The sequence below is a fragment of the Lactuca saligna genome, chromosome 1, assembly GCF_052625555.1.
Source record: "Lactuca saligna cultivar CGN05327 chromosome 1, ASM5262555v1, whole genome shotgun sequence".
Taxonomy (NCBI): Eukaryota; Viridiplantae; Streptophyta; class Magnoliopsida; order Asterales; family Asteraceae; genus Lactuca; species Lactuca saligna.
The window spans coordinates 162,867,001-162,893,801 of record NC_136417.1 but is presented as its reverse complement, the minus strand read 5'-3'; the positions used below and the strand labels follow the sequence as shown (position 1 = coordinate 162,893,801).

Here is a 26,801-nt window from a genome sequence, read left to right as displayed (position 1 = left end):
TTTGGAAGCGAGTAGGAGATCTGCTTGGGGGACTCGGCGAGTTGTTCTCGGACTCGGCGAGTCAGATCGCTAGTTGGTCTAATCGTCCCAAGTAGTGAGTTAAGGGTGACTCAGTGAGTGGGAAGAGGGACTTGATGAGTTAGTAGTAGGAGAGGGACTCAGCGAGTCTGTGCCATGACTCGGTGAGTCCAGTCAACTGGAAGTTGACTTTGACCAAGGAGTTGACCTTGGACCAGGGGTAGGTCGGTCATTTGACCTAAGGGTATTTAGGAGTGACTAATCTATGTTTATGGATTTATATCCAGAGGATTACCGATGCAGCAGTTAGTCGTCTAGCATGCATACCTTCAACAGCTACTTTTCAAGGTGAGTTACCTTCCAGTAGTGGTGGGTCTACAGCCACAATGCCGACCCATTAGTAGGAGTTGTATGATTAGATGATTGTCTATGTGATATTCATCTAGGTTTTCTACTACCTGATATGTTTACGTGCTAGTATGATATGATGCTATGTGCTAGTAACAGTATGGGAGATAGTCCCCAGTATCCGGTCGAGAGGACCGAAGGGGAGACCAGCACCCAGATATGCTAGTCAGCATCCGGTCGAGAGGACTGAAGGGGTAGGTCGGGCACCCAGATATGCCTGACAATATATGTATGCTATGTGGTTTAATGGTATGTGGTATGATGGGGGAACTCATTAAGCTTTGTGCTTACAGTTTTCAGTTTTGGTTTCAGGTACCTCTTCATCAAAGGGGAAGGAGCTGGCGCGGTAGCGGTACATCATACACACACGTTGTTTTCCACTTTACGAACTTGTTCTGGGATTTGTACTATGATATTTGGTTGTTTTCATATTTTGGTTTTAGACACGATGTATGATATGGTGATAGCCCGAATATTTCGTATATATAATTTCAGCAGTCTATAACATCATTTAAAAATCAAATTCATTTCCGCCACCTTTGAGCCCAAATTAAAGTCCATATTAGTATTCCGAGCCGGCTACACTTAAGGATCAAGTGTTAGAAAACCGCCACTAAAGTCCCAACATCAAAAACCATGCCATAAACTCCATAAGATGGAGTTTATGGCCGTAAACATGGATTTTACGGCGGTAAACTTCGGGCGGTAAACTCCGACGGTAAACTCCTGCGGTAAACTCCGGCGGTAAAATCGGGCGGGCAGTAAACTCACCCTATATAAGGTGTGAGTGGACTTCATTTGAGCCTTTTTCCCACTCCTAAACCTCTCTCTCTCTCTCTCTACAACTCGGATTTGATCAAGAAACACCCTATTCAATCTCCAAAATCGTAAGTATTCCTATCCTAACTCATTGTACACTAGGATTAGCATGTTTTGGACTTAGAAAACACCATGAATCAAGGATGAATGAGAGTTTACAGCCAATGAATGTTCTTAGGCCGTAAACTCCCTTAAAGGGTGCAAAGTTGCCATTTATTCCTTCCTTATGCCTAGAACTCAACATAGAATCAACCACCATCGAAGTAGGGAACTTAAACATCAAAGAAACCAAGTCCTCATAGAGTTTACGGCTGTAAATCGCCAAGGAATTGGTTCTTTAGCCGTAAACTCCCTAAAGGAGTCATATGGTGCCCTAACTTCCCTCCATGGCTTGTATTAATGTCTAGAACCTTGTATCCCTTCATTTGAGGCACAAAATCATGCAAAAATGTACCAAGCATGAGTTTACGGCCATAAACTCATGTGTTTATGGCAGTAAACTCATCAAGGGTCATTCATAAACCATAAACTCCATTTCCAAGGTCATTTCAAGTCCCGATCACTTCTTAAGCCTCTGATTCAATCCTAGAACCTTCCCTTGTGCAATGTAAGACCTTTGAGCACCCAAAAACACGCCACCATGATTTTACAGCCGTAAACTCATGGGGATATGGTCTTACGGTCATAAACACCCCTAAGGGTTTACACTCGAAGAGTAAACTCCTTATCGAGGCCATACACTCCTTAGATGCAACACGTATCACTTCTAACACTTGAATTAAAGTGTTTTCGTGCATCGGAGTGTATTATCTTACTTAATTAGTGGTTCAATGTCTAATTAGATACAATTATGTATCACTTCATTGTTACATAGGATCCTCATGCGTGTTCAAGTCCTAAATTGACACTTAGCATTCTACCCGACACGTTCTCGTCTGGTGAGTTCATACCCTACCTTTTTCTAAGTTTTTCATGTTTTCAGGGGGGAATACAAAGAAAAAGTACAAGGATACTTGTACTCAAAACTTATTATTTCGTATGAAATACTTACATGTTCAGCATGCTTTTAACACTGAAAACCGTTTTACCAACCGATCAAGAATTTAACTTGTAGAGTTAGTTTTCAAAACCAAATCAAAGAAACTTGTGAACCTCAACATAAAATGTTATATTTTATGTTATACTTTATAATTTATAAAGGATTCATACCAATCATAAAACAGGATTTTTCCATATCATTACTTGTAAATTTGTTAATCTTAGAAATTGATACACGTCCTTGGTAACACTCCACAGAGATACGCGAGTGAAGGACCAATAAAACAGGATTTTCTATACTATTACTTGTAAATTCATTAATCTTAAGATTGGAGACATGTCCGCGGTAACACACCACAGAGATACGCGAGTGGAGGACCGACTCTATAACCAGAATCTCCTGGAGGGAGAACGTGACTTGTGTGTATAGATCTATACGGGGCTGACTACCCCGCACCTTGTTGCTAGCTACAGTGGGACCGACAAATCTATGGGTGACAAATATCATAAAATGATACTGGCCCCATTACACGCCATATCCAGTTTATTGTATGGTTATGGAACTCGCAAACTTAGATAATGGAGATTTACTTTTAGTAATAATGAACCTAGTGAACTAACCTCAAAGTAATAACTGTTTTGATTTCTAGAGGGTGTCAGTGATACCTTTAGGAATTAGTTCACTACCTACTTATTAGTTTTATATACGTGTTAAAACTAATGTACTTTTCAAGGATAACCAAGCTTTTAGGGAAACTTCACTTAAAAATATAAGTATGGTAGATACTTGTACACTTCATTCTAGATCGATAACCAACCACCAACTTTTAAGGAAAATAAGGATTTTTCCTGCGATAACTTTACTTTTCATGAACAGGCTGTTTAACAAATGAATAACCAAACTACTTTTATATGAAAATATGGGATTTTCTTGGGAAACAACTTTTCATAAAACCAAAGGAAACTTATTCTTTTACCATAAACAAACTGCTTATGAACTCACCAGCTTTATGCTGATATTTTAAAACTTCTTGTATTCTCAGGTTCTCGTTAGATAGGTATCCTGCGTGCTTTTGGAGAAGACGAAGCGTATAGAAGTCTCGTCTTTACTTTTTTTCAAACTGATGTATATACATAAAACATGTATTTCCTTACTTTCAAACAAATGTAAATATTCATATGTAATGTAATGGTTGTGTTTACTATGCTTACTATGTACAATGGTTGTGATACTACGCATGACGTCCTTCGCCCCGAAACGTTTCCGCCGTCGGTTTAGGGGTGTGACAGTTATGAAATGGCTTGATCAGACAATGTTTTATTTACAAATGTTTTCCAAAGTATTTATTTAAAAACGAATTTTTTGGACGTAAAATTTGGGTCGTTACAGTACCTACTTGGATAAGGTGCTGAATAGGTTCAGCATCCAAAATTCCAAGAAAGGAGAGTTACCGGTCCAGAGTAACGCCAGATTGAGTAAGACTCAGAGCCTGAGTATAGAGGCTGAGATGCTGAGATGATTCGAGTACCGTATGCTTTTGCTGTAGGCTCAATCATGTATACTATGACTTGTACTCGTCCTGATGTGGCTTTTGCATTGAGCATGGTCAGTAGATATCAGGGGAACCATGGCGAGGCTCACTGGAATGCGGTAAAGAACATTCTCAAGTACCTGCGGAGGACTAAGGACTGGGTCCTTACCCTAGGTGGGTGTGATGACTTGAGAGTAGAAGGGTATAGTGATGCTAGCTTCCAGACTGATAGGGATAATTTTCGCTCTCAGTCAGGCTGGGTCTTTACCTTAAACGAAGGAACAATTACTTGGAAAAGTTCCAAGCAGGAGACACTAGTTGTTTCAACTTGCGAATCAGAGTATATAGTGGCAAGCGAGGCAGCAAAGGAGGCTATATGGCTAAAGAACTTCATTGGAGACCTTGGAGTTGTACCCGCTATAAAGGAGTTTATGGAAATTTTCTGTGATAGTGAAAGTGCAGTTGCCTTAGCCAAGGAACCAAGGGATCACGGAAGATCCAGATACATCGATAGAAAATACCATTTCATCATACATCGAATAGAAGAAGGACTCCTCGTGGCAAAGAGGGTATCATCGGATGAGAACCCAACATATCCCCTCACGAAGGGACTGGGTAGGGTTAAGCATCTTCAACATGCGAGGCATATAGGGCTAAAAGATGATATTAGTTTTAGAAATTAGATAGTTTTTGAAATTTGTAAAGTGTAATTGAAATTTGATGATAAATAAAATTTGTTGTTTATTTATAAGTATAAGTGTTGCTATCTTTTGTCAATCGTCTACTATCATTTCAATTTTTGCATGTTTTGACTTCCAGAATAGTTATGTTATGGTATATCATATTATTCAAATTCTCCACAGTCAGTCATATGTCGGAAGTAGATATGAATAAAGACTTTCATGAGTTGGCTTGTAGATGTCTAAGTTGTTGGACATAGCAAGAGTTGCTACAACACTAATGAGTACTCATAAGTTCTGAGTAGTGGATTTAACCCACACTCACTTCATGGAACTTATCTCGATTGATCGTGAGACGGTAATATCATATACGTCTTCAAACCTAGAGATATTGGTTGTTGACTATGAGTTGGTTATACATTGATTGTACGAAAACGCATTGGTAAATCGATGTTATAAAACGTGCCTTTGTGTTAATTCAACGAGTAGTAGAACAAGTATATGAGTCAAAGTTTATATGTTCCTTCTTGTATTAGAAGCAATATCTGGGCCCCACGATGATTTCATTTTGACCTTTGTACCGGGCCCGGTCAGAAGTAAATTGATGTGTTCAATTAAGTTCTATTATAAACAAATCGGAAATCGGGAAACAAACTGTTGGACAATAAGTAAGACATTGTTCCATGTTTATTTATAAGTATAAGTGTTGCTATCTTTTGTCAATCGTTTACTATCATTTCAATTTTTGCATGTTTTGACTTCCAGAATAGTTATGTTATGGTATATCATATTATTCAAAGTCTCCACAGTCAGTCATATGTCGGAAGTAGATATGAATCAAGACTTTCATGAGTTGGCTTGTAGATGTCTAAGTTGTTGGACATAGCAAGAGTTGCTACAACACTAATGAGTACTCATAAGTTCTGAGTAGTGGATTTAACCCACACTCACTTCATGGAACTTATCTCGATTGATCGTGAGACGGTAATATCATATACGTCTTCAAACCTAGAGATATTGGTTGTTGACTATGAGTTGGTTATACATTGATTGTATGAAAACGCATTGGTAAATCGATGTTATAAAACGTGCCTTTGTGTATAATTCAACGAGTAGTAGAAAAAGTATATGAGTCAAAGTTTATATGTTCCTTCTTGTATTAGAAGCAATATCTGGGCCCCACGATGATTTTGTTTTGACCTATGTACCGGGCCCGGTCAGAAGTAAATTGATGTGTTCAATTAAGTTCTATTATAAACAAATCGGAAATCGGGAAACAAACTGTTGGACAATAAGTAAGACATTGTTCCATGTTTATTTATAAGTATAACTGTTGCTATCTTTTGTCAATCGTTTACTATCATTTCAATTTTTGCATGTTTTGACTTCCAGAATAGTTATGTTATGGTATATCATATTATTCAAATTCTCCACAGTCAGTCATATGTTGGAAGTAGATATGAATCAAGATTTCATGAGTTGGCTTGTAGATGTCTAAGTTGTTGGACATAGCAAGAGTTGCTACAACACTAATGAGTACTCATAAGTTCTGAGTAGTGGATTTAACCCACACTCACTTCTATCACTTCATGGAACTTATCTCGATTGATCGTGAGACGGTAATATCATATACGTCTTCAAACCTAGAGATATGGGTTGTTGACTATGAGTTGGTTATACATTGATTGTACGAAAACGCATTGGTAAATCGATGTTATAAAACGTGCCTTTGTGTATAATTCAACGAGTAGTAGAACAAGTATATGAGTCAAAGTTTATATGTTCCTTCTTGTATTAGAAGCAATATCTAGCCCCACGATGATTTTGTTTTGACCTATTTACCGGGCCCGGTCAGAAGTAAATTGATGTGTTCAATTAAGTTCTATTATAAACAAATCAGAAATCGGGAAACAAACTGTTGGACAATAAGTAAGACATTGTTCCATGTATTTGTCCGACTGATATCTAGAAAATAGGATTATATGATCACTTATCTTAAATGGCGTATCATCATCATCTCAGTTCCACGAGACCTTGATAGAGTTAGGATTCCCGATCGGTTCCTGAAGTCATTCTTGTAGTTATAGTTATTTGACATATCCAAGTGGGAGACTGTTTGATTAGGTGTCTAAGTTCATAATTATTTCTGGAATGTACTTGACCTGGTTGACATGGCCTATTTGGGTTGCATGGTATTGCAACACTTGGATAGACTAAATGAGAGAAAGGACACTTAAGGTTTATTAATATATTATATGTTATAATATATTAATAATATTATTTAATTAGTGTTGATCAAGGAATTAATTTGGAATTAATTAAGTGATAAAAAAGAAACTAATTAAATATATGGCGTTGATTGTGTAAATCATCCATTCTTGTATAGTGGGCTGATGATCCATGGTTTATATAACTTGGGCTAAACCCATAAGGTGATCCATGGATAGTCCATGGAGGTTATAAACCCATGGATCATGGAATATGGAAAGTCATGACAATTAGGGTTTACATGGTGTAACCCTACTTGTGACATAACTATATAAAGACCCCAAGTCTAGCAAAATCGGCACTACAAGTGAAGAACTAGAGGGCTAGCCGATTTTTAGTTATTGTGAACTTCTCTCAAAGTTATTCTAAGTGTTGTGGTTTTGTGTGAGACATTTGAGGCATCACACTTGAGGTGCTAGGTTCTCAAGGAATCCAAGCAACAAAAGGTATGTTCTTCTACTAGTTATTATGATTCAAAGCTCCCCATGTCATGCTAGTTAGGTTAAGAACCTTGGAAAATCAGATTTTCATGTCTCCTAGTAAAACATAGATCCAAGGTTTCTAGGGTTGCTTGTAAACCTTAGAAGTGTTAGAATGCTCAAAACCCTTCAGAAATGACAAAGTTCATGACTGAATTCCGACACTTGTCTGATGAAAACACTAAGAATGTTAATAAAGTCATTGCGAGTCTTGGTTCTACTATACAAAATGAGAAAAATGTGCTTTCCCGTGTTCGATCAGAAATCAAGCTTAACAATACCAAGCTCAACACTTATGTTGTCTCAAAGATAAAACAACTTCAGAAAGACCTTACTGTAGAGAACAACCTCATGGATAAATTAGCTCAAAATACTATGAAATACAAGATTCTTTTGGTCAAGCTGCAGTACACGAGCAAGCATCTCGATGACATGTGTAATGCCCGTAGATCTGGGCTAGTCAATTTAGAGACAATAAGTGTCGAAAATGACTTTTCGGCAAAATATTATGTAGAATAAATAATCTTAACCAAGTTGTATTATATGTTACAAGGTTTCCGTACATATAAAGAACGCTGAAATCCGAGTTATAACGAAGAAGTTATGACCCATCGAAGTTTCACGATGGAACCGGCACGACATCGGGAAGTGTAAATAGTGAATTTATGATAGATCAAGATTTATCCTTATCAATCTAATCGAAATTCGTAGAATACGTTAAACCGAGAGCGTCCATAAAAAGAACGCCCAAATCTGACTTCGTATGAAGAAGTTATGATTTTTCGAAGCTTCGGATTAGCAGTGTACAACCCGAAATTCGAATAATAGAACGAGTGGTTTTTAGCCAACACAACCTAAACGAGAATTGAAGATCTCATTATTTTTAGCGTAACGATAAAAAGACAGACGAAAACGGACGTCGGATGAAGAAGTTATGAATTTTTAACAAACCAATCCTGTCCCGGCCTGTTAAAAATATAAAATTTAAAATAAATTCAAAACTAGCTGACGGAGTCTAAACGAAAGTTGTAGAGTACGTTCCCACCTTCGTGTGGATATAAAGAACATCGAAAACGGAGCTCGTATGCGAAAGTTATGATTTTTCTAAGTCGGGAGGGTGTTGTGCGAGTTTGGGTGACGTGGCGCGATCACAGCCGTTGCTTCCTCCCCAATGCGAGCCACCATATGGTGACACGTGGCACATTACACCCAGCGTAATTTTGAGTATGCTCAGCATAACCATTACGCTTAGCGTAATTTTTTAGTACGCTTAGTGTACTCGGTGCTGGCAACCTATAAATAGAGGCGCAAATCTCTCATTTTCTTCACAACTCTCCACTTCTTTCCTCCCAAATACCCCCAAATCTTCAAGGTTTTTCACTAGCACCTCCAAGGTGTTAGAAGCAAGTCCTGGAGCATCGGGAAGCTCCGAGAGGAGGATCCTTTCGGCTCGGGAATGCTGCTCCAGCAAAGCCCGGTTTTCGATAAAACCCGTTGTAAGTGAGCTACGTCTACGCTATTTTTAATATAGCTTCTAATTAATTATAGTAACATTATTAGGACCTTAAAATAATTATTTGGGCTATTATTATGAGTTATATAGTGTTGTTTAATGCTTATATAATAATAATAACAGCTAGACTATTAAATTAGTCCCGGTAAATACTGAACTAAACCCTAGTGGTAATGATACTAGGTTTTGTCGAGGAAACTTGTTTTAAGAGTAACGAAGTGCTGTCCGAGTACCGAGTCACCACTGTATCAGGTGAGTGCATAGTTACTTTCATCTTACACATAGATATGAAACATTTTATATAAATTACGTGCTATGTGTGAATATTATCTGAGTACTTGTTGTCTATGCTAGATGAACGATTTTATACATGTTTTAAATGATTTAAACTACATATGTATTTTATATCTACCATAATGTTGGGGTAAAACATGGGTAGATGTAATAGATGGAATATGAGTTGTCTGATGAGTTGAGAGGTGTTATAGACCACGAGGTGAGGGTGAGAGGTGTACGATGTGAGAAGCCTTTCCCAAATGATGCCCCCGTCATTCAGCAGAGTATGGATGACAACCACTGACTATTTTAGACAGTCCAGTGGAACACTAGCAGGCTCGCAACCCATAGGTGTTGTGAATGATGTGTTCACCCGGTGTACTCTAAACCTTGGTGATCATGCAGACTTGATGCCTAAACCCTGGTGATCATGCAGACTAGATACCTAAACCTTGGTGATCATGCAAACTTGATGCCTAAACCCTAGCGACTATGCAGACTTTGTAACATCCCAAAAATATAGTCTGAAATTTTCGTTCAATTTAATAATAAAAACCATAGTCGATAAACCTCATATAAAAATCATAAGCAATGTATCTCAAAATATTATAACAACTGTCAACTATATCAGAGTATAAACATAACAGGCTAAACAAATGGTGTGTGCACTGCAATCTTCCGAGCTCCTCTTTCGAAAACTGAGTAACTGAAACCAAAACTGAAACTGTAAGCACGAAGCTTAGTGATCTCCCCCAAACTACCACATACCACACAATAACATAATAAGCACATATTGGGCCGTGCCCACTGCATCGGACCGAAATCCGGAAAACTGCATCGGACCAAAGTCCGGAAACTAACCAGGGCCTTGCCCTCTGCATCGGACCGAAGTCCAGAAACTGCATCAGACTGAAGTCCGGAACTGATTGGAACCTTGTCCCCTTCATCGGACCAAAGTCGGGAACTAACTGCATCGGACCGAAGACTGGAACTGACAGCATCAGACCGAAGTCCGGGACTGACTGTTAACTAGACGGGTCGGCATTATGGCCGTAGACCCGTTCCCACTAGAAGGAAACTCACCTCACACTACTGAAGTCCTGCAGACTCAATCCCACACTGCTAAAGTCCCGCAGACTCGACCCCAACTGCTAGATGACAGATTGCCGATTTGTCAATATCAAAATAACACCCAATTAATAATTAGGTTCCACTACATAACTATAATTACATACTTTAGATAATTACTACATTACCCCAAGCTTGGCTTACCCAAGCCCAGGTCCAATCCATAGGCCCAAAGTCAACTAGGGATCAAAGCCCAACATATGGCCCAATTTTCCAAATTGGGCCCAAACCTCCACATGGACTTCCCTTAAGGCCCAATTGCTTAGTCCGGTCCAACATGTTTCATTCTAAGGGCCCAATACCGTACAACCATCTAGGCCCAAACTATGGCCCATCTATGGCCCAATTTTCCAAATTGGGCCCAATCCTTCATATGGGCCTTACCCTAGAGCCCAAATAATTACTCTAGTCTATTTAATTATTCTTGGATGGCCCAACACAAAGCCCAAGTGAAATTAGGGTTTCTCATAAAATAATAATTAGGGTTAAGTGTTTCTCACTTAACCTATTAAGGGCTTAACCCACTAAGGACTTAATCCATTAAGTCCATTATTGCTTAGATTAATTTCTACCAATGATTATTATTTAATATTTCACTTATTAAATAATTCCCGTGTGTGTGTCCTGATAATTTCTCAAATGTTAGTATTTTCTCAATTAGCCCATTAAGGACTTAGTCCATTAAGTTCTTTACTCTACTAGATAAATGGCATGGAATAGTTTGGGCTTAATTCACAATCCAATCCTAATGGCCCAAAAGTGGGTCCAAAAAGGTCCAAGGCCCAAATACTAACAATTAGGGTCTTCCACCCAAATATGGCCCAATAGGCCCAACACCAATCTCTAAGCCCATTAGGGTTTGCTTAGCGGGGCACCACCCACTACCACCTCGGGTAGTGGTGGTTGATGGCGGCTCACGGCGGTGACCACCACCCTATGGTGGTGGTTATGGTTCTTTTCATTACATCTTTTGCTAATTACAATCACAAGATTTTAATCCACAAATAAACACATACACTAACTATTCTAACACACACACACAACCACCTTAGTGGTGGCTGGCGGTGGCTCGTGGCGGTAGCCACCACCTCACGGTGGTGATGGTTATGATCTTAGGCCAACGCAACACCAAAAGCACTTCAATCATCAATCTAAACGCACCCGAAAGCCCACTACCACCGGAGATGGTAGCTAAAGGCGGCAAAAGGTGGTGGTGATGAGTTTTCTTCATTTTTCCTTACGATTCTGATGGCTCACGATCATCTGATGACGATGACATACCCCTTCTATCGTCAACGATCCTCCAACAATTCACGACGTCACTGGCGACAAGGGAGACGTGACAGTGGCATTAGATGACACGACAACCGGCGGATAGAGTGGCTGCCGGACCCAATGATACAAGCAGCGACTGAGGTGCTCCAAGGATGACGGTTGTGAGGCTCATGAGGTGGGGGGGTGGCGGCTACATCATAAGGAAGGGTTTAGGGTTAGGGTTGGCCGATAAGAGACTATATACCCGTCCAAAAATAACTATTTCCCCATAATTACATTTATGGTCCCTTCCCATGAAATTGTTTCAAATTAAATCCGAAATTTACTATATTAACCTTATCTCCAAAAATCTCTTCATAATTGATCCTTAAATTTCCAAATCAGCCCCTTAGCATCTAAAATTCTTCAAATGAAGTGCCATAAAGTACCATTTAATCCTTGCCTTCATAAATACTTACAAAACTAATCTAGAATTTACACTTTTAACCCTTAACTGCTAAATTCTTCACAAATTAGTCTGCGACTTACTTTTATTAATTTATTTAAATAAACGGGCGTTACAACTCTCCCCCACTTAACTTAGATTTCGTACTCAAAATCATTTCTTACCATTCCTTACACGCCCAACCACTCTAGTAACATGGCCATAATCCTGAGTACACCCTAACCTTCTCAGGGTAGCTGCGACTAATCATCGCAAAGCCCAAACATCTGTAGGCGAACTACTTCCTCGCAACAAGATCACATCTACTTCATCTAAATTCTGATGTCTTGAGATGGTCCGAATCCCTAACAGACCACTCTACTGATTCATGATTGCTAAATCCAATCCACTTGTTTCTCAGCTGCCTACTCAACTTCTAGTAACTCAAGGCTCACACTAGTAAACAGAATCACAAATCTACTTATCACTGTGATTCACTTATACCTGGCCAACATCCTGATAATCCCGCTGTGAGTGACTTAGCATATCCCAAGCTATCTGTGACTCTATCAATACATGAAATCTCAAAATACCATTACTGCTTGAGACACCGAACTGTCTGAAGCACTAAAATTTCTGAAACACTAAACTGCCTGAAATATTGAACCGCCTGAACACTGAAATGCCTGAAATACTTAACTACCTGAAACACTTGAACTGCCCGAATCACTGAACTGTCTGAACACTGAACTGCCTTAAGCAGTATGTTGCCACATGGCTGCTTCCCGAAATCTATCTAGGCCTTCCAGGTCTCAATTGGTTCGTCAATCATCTGAAATACCAATTTCCAGCCCGATTGCAGAGCCAAAGGACTCCCTACTTTGTCGCCTCATACGACTTTTGAACAGATTCCTTCTCTAGAACTAGCTGCCACTAATTACCATGCTACTGAGGCCCTAATAACTTTCTGATCTAACTGATCAAGTCCATACGTCGAATCCTGATGTCACCAAACCCAAGGCTAAAAGTGATTGCTACATGACCATTGGTAGCCTCATGTCATAAATGACCTTAAACAATCCACTGCTTCCTTGCTCTCATCTTTGTAGTGGCACTTCTACAATCTTATCACTGGCTTAACCCTGTCTAATCCGTCTGGGAAACTACGAAACCCAATATGTGGATTTCCATATCCTCAATGCTATACCCAAACTGGTGGGTACTATTGTCCTTCCCGAGTCCTAATGACGCACTCACGCTATCTAATAACTTAGTGAATGCTACGACTACACCCGTAGACTTACAGCACTTTATCACTATCTGCTGCTAGTGAATGCTACGGCTACTCCCGCAGACTTACAACACTCTAACACTATCTGGCTACTTGTGAATGCTACGACTACACCCGCAGACTTACAACACTCTAACACTATCTGACTGGGTCGAACACGCACTTGACCTATACTCAGCTGAACTCGTGTCCTGACTGGAATCCCCAACCGGATTCCCTAAGGCTTGCTAGAAAACATTACGGGAACGCGATCTCCTTATTGGCAATTTTTTCCAAACTTCCATCTCACACTATCATCAAACCATACAGCCGCTCAAGTTTTCTTCCTTCCTGACAAGGATGCAAAACTTATTCTAGTCTTAAAACTGTTCCCGCTTCTGAATCCTTGGGCGATTCTCCCCCACTTTGATTCAGCTAATGCCTTACAGCATACTAGACTGGAAGAATTCCCAATCCTTCTCAGCACCCGTGACCAATATGCTAGAAATCACGCTTATCCGTGCTAGGGTTCAACACCAGCTAATCCAAAAGATCACACAACTTCTAAAAAAATCCGAATAAATCTCCGGTAATAACCCGTTGGACCCAGGAAGCTCTGAATCTCAATTGGAGACCTCAGAATCTCCCACTGCATCACGGCCTCTATCTTGGTCGGATCGACTAGAATATTTTTCTGATTGACAAGGTGCCCAAGAAATTGCACCCCGCGCAACCAGAACTCACAATTAGAGAACCTTGAGAAAATTCTCTCCCTCCTTAAAGTCTCTAGCACCTCCCTCAGGTGCTTCTCATGCTACTCCTCAGTCTTGGAATAAACCAAGATGACACTGTACTCTCCTACTCCCGCAAGTGCTCCGCCGAATCTGGTCCTGCTGGTCTCTCGAAAGCTAATCTGAAATCTTGGGTCTCCTCTCGAGACCCTTCTATATAATCAATTGCTCTGGTTCCCTCTTACCCATGTGCTCCAAGTCCATATCCCTTTCTCAAGCTCTAGAATTCATATCTTTAAGGGTCTTGCACCCTTAGATACTCACGATCTCCCTGCTATCATTCTACAGTATGTTCTGATAACTTACCTTATTCATTTCCTGATCTGCTGCATACTGCGGTACCATATACGCTCTTTCTCGAGACTTGGTAGTGATCTCTGGCACAATCTCAGTCGTCTGGTGGAGATCTAACAACTCTTGCGCCAACTTCCACGCCTCAAAAGTCTGGGCACACTCTGCCCAGAATCTAGTCTGAAAGTCATCCCATGACATAGCATCAACCGCATCATTACTCAACTCACTACCAACCTTTTCGTATCAATCTCGTGCTCTATCCCTCAAGATATAGGAAGCAAGTCAGATCTTGTCACCTTTTGAGACGTCTAGTACGAAAAATGTTGGCGACATATGCCACTCATCTGCTGCTAACAATGGGGTCCCTAACCCCCATGACAATCTGAAGCTTCACAAACTCTGAATTCCCGAAACATCAACCTACGGGTCCCTATCATGTCTGCAACCTCAGTGCAGAAAGTGCTCGGCCTCTCATCACAAATCTCTATAATGCCCTCCTTGATTATACTGAGGATCATAGGAGTCTGGTCAATGATACTGCGCATAACCTCATATGGAATGAACACCTTCATCTGATCATCGAGCTGCCCTACTACAGAGTTCGAGCCTGATCCCTCGTCGACACCAGAACTACCATCTGGTCTACCACATAGCATCACTATACTTGGCAATATACCATCACTAACATCACAATACTTATCCAAACTCGAGGGATCTCACACACTACAAGTTCCCTGGTTTCATCTCAGCCTTCCTTGATTCGAGTACGGATCCTCTGCTTTCAGTAGTACGGGCCCATACTACCTTCGACATCTATCCGTACTTTCCTCAAGAACTGCCTTAACTCCTCCAAGTCCCTTCTACTACCACTATTTTTCTCATACTAATCTCATCCTAGGCTTGCCCTAGGTAAATCTATGACTCCACCCAAACCAATCCTCAGCTGCTGAAGGCCTCCTTGTAATGCCAATTACCCATCATCTGAATACCATCACATGTGATGAGGCTCATATAATCCTTCGAGTAAAAGACTCGTCCCTACAATGGTTAGACTCAGACGAGAGTTTCGCAATAGGGCCAAATCCAATACTCTGAGATTATTCAACCCTGATTACATGTGATGTGACGTATTCACCTAATGAATAACTCCCATCACTCACAGTCCCACCAAGCACAAAGCAAGCAGCATTCAGACACAGGAAACTACTCATGAAAAATATGTCCTCATAACAAGAAACTGTAGTAGCATACAATGTTAAACTCATACTATCAGGCATAACCTATACAAGCTATCCTATTACTGTCTACTCAATACTAGCATGCAATTCTCATAAAGCTAGAACACATATAGCAGGCACATAAGACATCCTCCTAAATCCTTAGTCCTATTCTAGCATGCTGTTCTACTGAAACTGAAATTGATAATCATAACATAAACTTGCATGGGTAATTTGGGAGTACTTACTTGAGCTCGGCTGATTACATGCACCACACCATTTTCTCTTTTCAAAACTCTTTTTGCTTTTTCTAGAACTCTTTTCTTTATACTTTTTCTAAAATTATTTTCTATTTTCAAAATTCTTTTGTAACCATGGTTTTCCCCTTGAAAACTTAATACCACTTCCTTAGTTTGAGTTCAGACACACTCGGGAGTGCGCTCGAATCCCTCAAACCAAGGCTCTGATACCAACTTGTAACATCCCAAAAATACAGTCTGAAAATTTCGTTCAATTTAATAATAAAAACCATAGTCGATAAACCTCATATAAAAATCATACGCAATGTATCTCAAAATATTATAACAACTATCAACTATATCAGAGTATAAACATCCCAGGCTGAACAAATGGTGTGTGCACTGCAATCTTCCTGAGCGCCTCTTTTGAAAATTGAGTACCTGAAACCAAAACTGAAACTGTAAGCACAAAGCTTAGTGAGCTCCCCCAAACTACCACATACCACACAATAACATAATAAGCACATATTGGGCCCTGCCCACTGCATCAGACCGAAATCCGGAAACTGCATCGGACCAAAGTCCGAAAACTAACTAGGGCCTTGCCCTATGCATCAGACCTTATCCCCATGCATCGGACCGAAGTTTGGAACTAACTGCATCGGACCGAAGACCGGAACTGACTGTATCGGATCGAAGTCCGGAACTGAATGAACATAGCATAGCATAACACATCAATTAGCATAAACACATATACTTCATACTGCATCGGACCGAAGTCCGGAACACATAACACATAGACATGCTTGAATCACAAAGACATCAAGCACTCTGATCTACTGCATCAGACCGAAGTCCGAGACTGACTGTTAACTAGACGGGTCGGCATTATGGCCGTAGACCCGTTCCCACTGGAAGGAAACTCACCTCACACTGCTGAAGTCCCGCAGACTCAATCCCACACTGCTAAAGTCCCGCAGACTCGACCCCAATCACTAGATGACAGATTCCCGATCTGTCAATATCAAAATAACACCCAATTAATAATTAGGTTCCACTACATAGCTATAATTACATACTTTAGATAATTACTACATTACCCCAAGCTTGGCTTACCCAAGCCCCAAGTCCAATCCATAGGCCCAAAGTCAACTAGGGATCAAAGCCCAAAATATGGCCCAATTTTCCAAATTGGGCCCAAACCTCCACATGGACTTCCCTTAAGGCCCAATTGCTCAGTCCGGTCCGACATGTCTCATTCTAAGGGCCTAATATCGTACAACCATCTAGGCCCAAACTATGGCCCAATTTTCCAAATTGGGCCCAATCCTTCATATGGGTCTTACCCTAGAGCCCAACTAATTACTCTAGTCTATTTAATTATTCTTGGATGGCCCAACACAAAGCCTAAGTGAAATTAGGGTTTCTCATAAAATAATAATTAAGTTTAAGTGTTTCTCACTTAACCCATTAAGGGCTTAACCCACTAAGGACTTAATCCATTAAGTCCATTATTGCTTAGATTAATTTCTACCAATGATTATTATTTAGTATTTCACTTATTAAATAATTCCTGAGTGTGTGTCCTGATAATTTCTCAAATGTTAGTATTTTCTCAATTAGCCCATTAAGGACTTAGTCCATTAAGTTCTTTACTCTACTAGATAAATGGGATGGAATAGTTTGGGCTTAATTCACAATCCAATCCCAATGGCCCAAAAGTGGGTCCAAAAAGGTCCAAGGCCCAAATGCTAACAATTAGGGTCTTCCACCCAAATATGGCCCAATAGGCCCAACACCAATCTCTAAGTCCATTAGGGTTTGGTTAGTGGGGCACCACCCACTACCACCTCGGGTAGTGGTGTTTGATGGCGGCTCACGGCGGCGGCCACCACCCTATGTTGGTGGTTATGGTTCTTTTCATTACACCTTTTGCTAATTACAACCACAAGATTTTAATCCACAAATAAACACATACACTAACTATTCTAACACACACACACAACCACCCTAGTGGTGGCCGGTGGTGGCTCGTGGCGGCAGCCACCACCTCGTGGTGGTGATGGTTATGATCTTACGCCAACGCAACACCAAAAGCACTTCAATCATCAATCTAAACGCACCCGAAAGCCCACTACCGCCGGAGATGGTAGCTAAAGGCGGCGGAATGGCGGCAAAAGGTGGTGGTGATGAGTTTTCTTCATTTTTCCTTACAATTCCGACGGCTCACGATCATCTGACGATGATGACATACCCCTTCTATCATCAACCATCCTCCAGCGATTCTCGACGTCACTGGCGACAAGGGAGACGTGACAGTGGCATTAGACGACACGACAACCGGCAGATAGAGTGGCTGCTGGACCCGATGATGCAAGCGGCGACTGAGGTGCTCCATGGACGACGGTTGTGAGGCTCATGAGGGGGGGGGGGGGGTGGCGGCTGCATCATAAGGAAGGGTTTAGGGTTAGGGTTGGCTGCTAAGAGACTATATACGCGTCCAAAAATAACTATTTCCCCATAATTACATTTTTGGTCCCTTCCCATGAAATCCTTTCAAATTAAATCCGAAATTTACTATATTGCCCTTATCTCCAAAAATCTCTTTATAATTCATTCCTAAAATTTCCAAATCAGCCCCTTAGCATCTAAAATTCTTCAAATGAAGTCCCATAAAGTACCATTTAGTCTTTGCCTTCATAAATACTTACAAAACTAATCTAGAACTTACACTTTTAACCCTTAACTGCTAAATTTCTTCACAAATTAGTCTGGGACTTACTTTTATTAATTTATTTAAATAAACGGGCGTTACAGACTTAGTGCCCGTTGTGTAAACCGTGGCAACGATGGATTTCTTGCCGATTCCTTAGGATAATCTTTAGGAATGAATGAATGAGGAATAGTTGATTTTTAGGGTAGATCCTTAAGAGTAAAGAAGATAATGAGGATGGGTAATTGGGTTGATTGTTTGTTTGTTAAACATAATAATTATATTATTGTGGGTTGAAAACCCTATGTACTCACCAGGTTTCCCAACCTGATCCACTCAGTTTATTTATATCACATGTGTTGTTATGATGTCACATTACACTGAGAGATTAAGGAGATGTAAATCACTAGTGATAATGAATGTAAGTTCCGTTTATGCTTATGTTTTTGTATTGACAATGACATCCCAAATGTTTTAAAATGAATAAAAATACTTTTCCTCGGAAATGCTTTGATAACGTATTTATCATGTTTTACTGGGAACAAATTCTGCAACGTTTTTCTTAAAAGAGATACTCTGATTTTTATAAAGCATAAACAAAACCGGTCTTTTCTGGCCGTGAAAATGGGGATGTCACAACATGGAATTATAGAAAATTGTTATTAAGAATTGTGTTTTGGAGATCAATCAATATCTGCGAAGCCTGGTAGACACTCGTGATTCACTGCTCACAATCTCGGTACGACAACATCTTGCATACAAACTCAAACCAGTTTTTTCGATGCTCAACAGAATTGAAGGTTTTCGGAACATGATGCTCTTCCGAAACAAAGGGGAGATATCAAAGACAAACCCAAGCAAAATACTGGTGAACTAACTAGTGAAACTATGCAAAAACCGAAACCGAATCCTAAGGATCAAGAAGAGTGATACATAACTTGATTATCTATTGCAAATTCGAAAGAGTTAGAAGATCAAGAAATGGAAGCTAAAGTTACGAAAGTCACCCTCGAAACTCAGAAGTCGCTCTTTCCTCCATGGACATTGGAAAGAATTCAAAAGGAAGCAGTTGATGAACCACACACTCACTGGTTGGAGCCTTCGGTATCGCTTGAGATAGATAATACTATTGACTCTAAACTTGATTCTCCGATCACTCCTAGGAATTTCTGTTCAGACGCTTCGAAAAGATTGAGTGAGCTCTACTTTCTGGCTATGATGTTAATCATATGCTCTTCTCTTTGTATCTTAAGTATGGAAAGCCTCAATTCAAAATATGGAGTTTACAGAAGATTGTTGTTGTGAAGGTTTATGCACCTGTTCCGACTGAAAACTTCATAAGCATCAAGTTCAAAGGATTTCGAGGAACAAGTCGATCGGAAGATGAATTTACACTTGCTGATTTACCATGTATGAATCTATACGATTGGATTTCTTTGTTCTTAATTTTGTCCAAAGATGAACAGAAGTACGAGCCGATCGTAGCTCATTTGAAGAGGATGCTTATTTGTTACATTCATGAGATTGCAAAGATGGATGTAGAAATAACATATGTTCTGAAGAAAAAGCCGATTCTGAAACCTGAGGAGGAATCGAAGGATCTCCATAAGATGAAGCTAGGCAAAATCCGAAAAGACAATTGGAGTGTTGTGTACCAATAGAAGAATAATCAAACGGTTCAGAGGAGTATGTTCTTCTTGCTAGACAAAAACGTACACCCAACCGCTGCTCTGAACTACCTCATGGATTAACCGAAGCTTGTAAAGCAAACAATGATGCTGGTCAGAAATGCTTCTCAGATATGATCAAGTGGTACATAGTTTTCAGAAACACCCTTTTGAATTTGATGTCGAAATTATTCAAGGTGCAGAAAAGACAACAATCATAGATGAACTCCTTGCTTATTTGACACAAATGGGGAGATTGTTTGGTTATAAATATATTGTGTCAAATATATGTACTAATATAGTCTTATTTACCGGTTTAGGCATGTCCATTTACGGTTGTGTATGGCTAGGGTTAGACTATTTATAGTGCATGCTTGTATCGATGAAGGTTAACATTTTGTCGCCCTACATAACTCTTACAGAGAAGTCTTCTTGGAACTCTTTTAGAGCTTTTAGAATCAAAGCATTCAACACTATTTTGATCTTTGTTCTTGTCATTCAATTCACGTTATTTAATATAGAATCCGTAGATCATATTTATTGTTCTACAAAAGGTGGGAACTTTAAACTCACAAAAGGTATAGAAGATGATTGCTTTGCTGGAACACCAATAAATCTCACACCACAAACTTGCTTTAAGCTTTTTACTCTTGGATCTTCACAAAAGAGAGCACAAAACACACATACACAATGTCAAATTTGAGGATAGGGTTATGAGGATAGTATTCTTTGGGGTGGAGATTGATGTATAGACCGAAACCATAGGGAAGTATGCATTAAATATGCTCAAATCCCGATGCTTCTAATGTTTTGTATATCAAACCCATTACGTTGTTGCTAAACTTTAACCACGCCACCACTTAAATAATGTGGCTGCATCGTGATGTATCTCCATCAGTGTGTCGTGGCCAATCAAAATCACAACTTAAATAATTAGAATGCTAAAAGGTTAATACCTAAAAACCAATGTTACATTCCTATTTGTAGGAACCGGAACCAGAAACAATAGCATCGATTCCGGTTTTGTAACCACCTTTTATTATTATTATTTTTCATTTGCGTAAAAAAAGTAAATTAAAACATTATATAATTACATTCTAATTATAACTAAAATTTCATAAAGATTTATATAAGGCCATTAATATAAATTCAATAAATGTACAAGCTCTAAAAGCAAATAATACGAGAGAGAAAAGCAAAGGTAGATATTTTAATATAAATATTTGTCAGTGTCCCCGTGCATTTGGACAAATATTACAAACCATATTTTACTTTTTCCATTAAAAACTATAATCAGGTTTGAACACTCCTTTGCCAAGTGGCTGTGGTTTTGACAACCCTCCCTTATCTCTTTCTTCTTCCTTCTTCTCCACTTCTTCTTCAATGGCGCTTTCTTCTTCTGCAAATGCAGGGTGAGTTAGAATGTAGCTGAACAACTGCGTCCCTCTTAGTGCATTCGTCAATGGCAGATGGCCTTCTGGTGTTTCCTCAGTCAATTCCCACATGAATTCATCTGGGAAAGCTCTGTAGTTGTATTGTAAGACTTCAGTGTCGAGTTTCTTCATCCACCCAAGTTTTATAAACAATGTTGTGAAATCTCTGTTTGATTTCTCCCACAATCGTTTCTGGACGCTGTACCCGAATTTATTGTTGCTGTGATTCCTCCATAGTTCGTCTATTGTTTTCAGATCTGATTCTGCTATGAATTGTACTTCGGAGAAGAAAACGTACCCGCGTTTCTGTGCTGCTTCGCCGGCGAGTGCGATGAGGAGACGCCGGGTTTCGTTGTCGGCTTCTCGGAAATCGTTTGCGGCGAGGAGACTTTTGAGGAGGTCAAAGGAGGTTGATTGGGCGGCGGTGGTGGAGGAAGTGGAGGTTGTGGAGGACATAGAGAAGGTTTTTACGGCGGATGAGATAGAGAGTGTAGGATTATTAGTATTGTTTGATTTGATATTAAATGATAGCAGCGGTGGACATTCTAGTGACTGCCGCCGACCAATTGGCGGAGTGTGGTGGCGGTAGTTCAAAGATTGAAGAGAATTGGTGGCCATCGGAGAGAGAGAGAGAGAGAGAGAGTAAAAAGGGGGGGTTTATGACATCAAAGGGAAGAAAGGAGGTCGTTACAAGTAGAATAGGAACTAGGAATGATGACAATCATTTTCAAATACACCCCTAAAATATGGAGATAATACTATTCAGCCCTTCTAACAAGTTTATTTAAATTTCTTCTTTTAAGAGGAAATATTGTTACAATATGGGAATTATACATAATAGCTAACAAAAGAAATTAAAATATATGATATATTATTATATGTTTATTGGACTCACTATTGTTATCTTAGTGAGGAAACCATAACTTTTATTAAGTGTGATCAAAAGTATACAAATACTATTAACACAACCGATTGTATTTGAAAATAACATATTGATAATATATAAATGTATTATGATAATTATAAGGATTAATCATTTAACTAGATAAAAAAAAGGGTGAAATATATTTGCTTTTTATAATTTCACCATTTGTGACTGTATAAGAAGTTAGGGGGTGTAGATGTACTTTAAGTAAAGAATAGGATTGGCTAAGATAATGGAGATAAGAAATGAATGAAAGGGGAGTAGAATGGTGTAATGCGATTGGTTGAATTTGGGTGAGGGTGGATTTGCCATATCACTCTCCTCACGTCATTACCACATACCCGACACTTTTCAATCTTGACCCACTTCCACAGTTTCATTGTACTTTGAAACAAATAATAATATTTTTGGACATTTGGTTAACGAGAAACAAATAGACCCTTTTATTTCATTTTTTTTAAGAACTGCAAACTATTTGGGAAATAGAGGTTGTTTTTAGTGTAAAATGACCGCTAATAGCTTCAATAATAAATAACTAATATGATTTAGAACATGTTTAATCATATTTTGAGACTATTCGTTATTGAATATTTTTAGTGGTCAAAAAATACCATTAAACTACATAGATTGGTCTCGGCAAAGGCTCCACGGAGGTGAGGTGGACCTGGCATGCCATGCTCGGTTGGTGAATTCGGCATTTTGATACCGATTAGAGAGAGAGGTGTCGGGGCTTTGTTTTTTTATCATTTTAAACACATAGGTTAATTTAAAAAAAAAAACATTTTACAAAAAAAAAAAAAAATACACTTTTGAAAATATAAATATGTTTTTTTAAAATTTAAAATAAATAATATTTTCTTAACTACTATACATATTAACATCATCTTTTATTTTTCATCATATTCAAACCTTGTTTGTAACGTTTAATTCCTAGTATGTATTTAAACTTATAAATTATTCATTTTTATAGAACAACTCGACGAGTTGGTGACCCCTAACTCGTCGTGTTTAGATGTTTTGGACCATGTATTTTAAGTGACCAACTGGACGAGTTGGGAGGTCTCAACTCGATAAATTGGTTCGAAGAAATGAAACCCTAATTTCGGGGTTTTGCACCTTATTTAAACAACTTAAGCCCCATAAGTTGGCTTGATTTCCGGGCTCCACTGTCCTAAACCCTAACCTCGATACCCTAAGGCGTCTTTGAGTGATTGCGAGCCATTTTTTTGTGTGTTGTGTGTGCTTGAAGCCATTAGAAGAAAGGGGAGCTTGGAGATACAAGAAGGAGCTATTAGATCCAGAATCCTTGCTTCATTTTCAACATCTTTCTGGTAAAAATTCTCAACCTTGCTTTGTAGTTACTTAGATCTTCGTCTTAATGTTCTTTTGCTTGTTTTTGTCCAAAAAAAGTGGTCATTGGGAATTGGACGTCCTATATGGACAAAACCTTTTAGATCCAAGGTCTTAAGGAGCTTTCATGGCATAAAGGTGCCAACTTTATGGCTCTAAGAGCTTCATGCACCTTCTAAGCCTTTGTTTTGGCTTATTAAGCTTCTTTTAGCCATGCATGTGAGTAAAGTTGAAGACTTTATGTGACCTTTTAGCCTTTAAGGTCCAGATATGTGTTCATCAACTCTATCTTGAAGATATGGTGGTTTTTGTATTAAGACATAAGACTTTTAGGATTAGGGTTTGAGCTTAATGCCTTTAGGGTGGTTCTTCATGGGTAAAGTTGGAAACTTTAACCTTCTAGATGCATTATTAGTCTAGATCTGGAAGATAGAGCTTTGTTTTGAAGATTCATGGCTTAATGCATTAAGTGGGTTGGCAGACTAATGAACTCGACGAGTTCATAAGGGAACTCAGTGAGTTGGTTTGGTATTGTCCCGATTCTGTTGAAAAGGGAGGAACTCGACGAGTTAAAGGGAAACACGATGAGTTGATTCGAAATATCGTGATTCGGTGATTCATGGAAACTCAGCGAGTTGAAGGATAACATAACGAGTTGAGTCAACTCAGAGCGTTAACTTTGACTTTGAGTTTGACCAAGTTTGACCTTTTATGGTTTTTGAAGTATGGATCGGTATCTAAGGAATTGTTTCTGTTTAGGGGTTGAGTAGAACTGTTTTCGGGGCCTGGGATTTATCCAAATATCATTCAGCATTCAAGGTGACTCTTCTCACCAAGTTCAGCAGGTCTGAGGCACCAAGTGTAACATCCCAAAAAATACAGTCCAAAAATTTCGTTTTAAACCATTAAAGAAAACCCATAACTCATAAATAACATAATAAAAATCCTAAATCGTGTATCTCAAACATCATATCAAAATACCGTATCAAAACCATGTATTAAAATATCAGAGTCTAAAATATCCCATGCTGAAAACTATGATGTGTGCCATGCAATCATCCCGAGCTCTTCCCCTTGCTAGTCGAAGTATCTGAAACCAAAACTGAAAACTCTAAGCACGAAGCTTAGTGAGTCTCCCCAAACTACCATACACCATACACATAATCACATACTGCAAACACTGGGCCTAGCCCGCTACTTCGGACCCCACCTGCCATCAAACAAATCCAGCATCAGGCCCTGCCTAGCATCGAGCCCCGCTTGGTATAAAAATATATTTCTACTAGGCCCCGCCTTCCGTGCACATACAAATATATAATCATAATCAAGCTAGTACATAACAAACAAACACAACACTATAACTGTTAGTCTCAACTCCCCGCCTATTTGGGCCCCACCCATACTCTGCTAATAATGAGATACGAAACCCCATCCACACTCAACTAGTGATGAGATATGGGCCCCTACACACACTCATCTCACAACTAGGCACATACAAATATCACAAAGAAAACAAGTATAACTAAACATGCATTCCTTCCTCGGGTACCACCCGGTATTGAACCGTAGTTTGGAAACATACATATAAACCTTCCTCGGGCCATGCCCGACATCGGACCGAAATACGGAAAATATAAACTACATTGGGCTAACCCCGGTATCAGATCTAAATCCGGTATACACTAACATACATAAACGGGCCGACATTGGTGCCTTCGACCCGTTCCTACTGGAGAAAACTCACCTCACAAGCTGACTGTAGAATCCTGCGTATAACCCCTCGATGTTAGCTGGCAGAATCTTGAACTATTGATCTCTCGACTCCCTGAGCTACCATTACCCAAAATAACAATTAGTTCAAAACCAATAATTCTCCTTAGGATAAGATGAGCATTTTACCCCTTGTCCAACTTGGTCCATATCTAAGGCCCAACACTAGGTAGGCTTCCCAAGCCCACTAATGGCCCAATGAACCAAAATCAATTGTGTAGCCCAATCCGTGGCCCAAAACACGCCAAGCCCATATCCGATGAGTACGCAGGGCGTACTCCTCTGTACACTAAGCCTAAAGGCTGCATGGCGTGTACGTTGCACATACCTGCATGTAAGCACAACGTACTTCTCTGTTAAGTCACTTTTCCATTAAGCACATAATACTCTATTCCAAAAACAATTATCACAGATCCAAGTCCTTTTCAACGTCTTAATCTATAAAGTCATTAACTTGGTGAGTTTACATGACCCTAATAAGCCCAAACTCCAAAATAGCATACTATTTCCATGAAAGTGATCTTAACTCATGCATGGACCCAATAAGACATCCAAAATGACAACTTTCTGCCTTAGGGACTCATTTAGCACTGAGAGTGGCAACTATAAGCATAGGAATCGGGTTTGAACCATAAAGCCCTATACTTGGGACCAAAATGTTCCAAAACATACTACACTAGATCTAAGCATACTTGAGGAAAGTTCAAGGCTTTATACCTCAAGGTGATTTGAAATGGAACAACAATCTCAGATCTACAACTTTTTCTTTGAACCACCACCTTGTTTTTCAACACCAAAGTGGCTTCACAACACCAAAATGCTCTTTAATGGCCTTCTAATCTCCAAGAACACTCAAGGAAGGATTAGGGTTTCGTGATGGCTGTCTAAGAGTGAGAGGGGGGGGGGTGATATCTAGTGTATTATGTTCTTTATATAGTGCTTAGCCGTAAAATTAGTGTTTAGGAACTCTGATTGTATGTTGGGCATATTTCTCGTACACTGGGTGTACTCCTCCCACACCCGCGTCCACTTAGTTCTCTACACTAGGCGTATTCGCAACTTACGATGGGCATACTTTCGTGTTGGCCACCTTGGATGCATGATACCTTCTTGCCTCTTTTCTCTTTTAGGGACCAATATTGCCAATAAATTGAAAGTGCTATAACTCCCTCATTCTAAGTTCGTTTTCGACGAACTTTATATCCATGAAAAGGTGTCGGGAAGCCCTACATTCGTAGCCACACCCCAAGCCTAAAACCTTCTGAAGAAGACCT

At 39.6% G+C, this 26,801-nt stretch overlaps 1 protein-coding gene across 1 annotated transcript; it reads right to left on the bottom strand.

The window, feature by feature from the left end:
• Positions 1–21,239: 21,239 nt before the first annotated feature.
• GUN4 (protein GENOMES UNCOUPLED 4) lies at positions 21,240–22,165 on the bottom strand. The gene has a single exon (XM_078994164.1). The coding sequence runs from the start codon at positions 22,098–22,100 to the stop codon at positions 21,330–21,332; it is 771 nt and encodes a 256-aa protein (XP_078850290.1). The 5' UTR covers positions 22,101–22,165; the 3' UTR covers positions 21,240–21,329.
• Between the last annotated feature and the right edge of the window lie 4,636 nt (positions 22,166–26,801).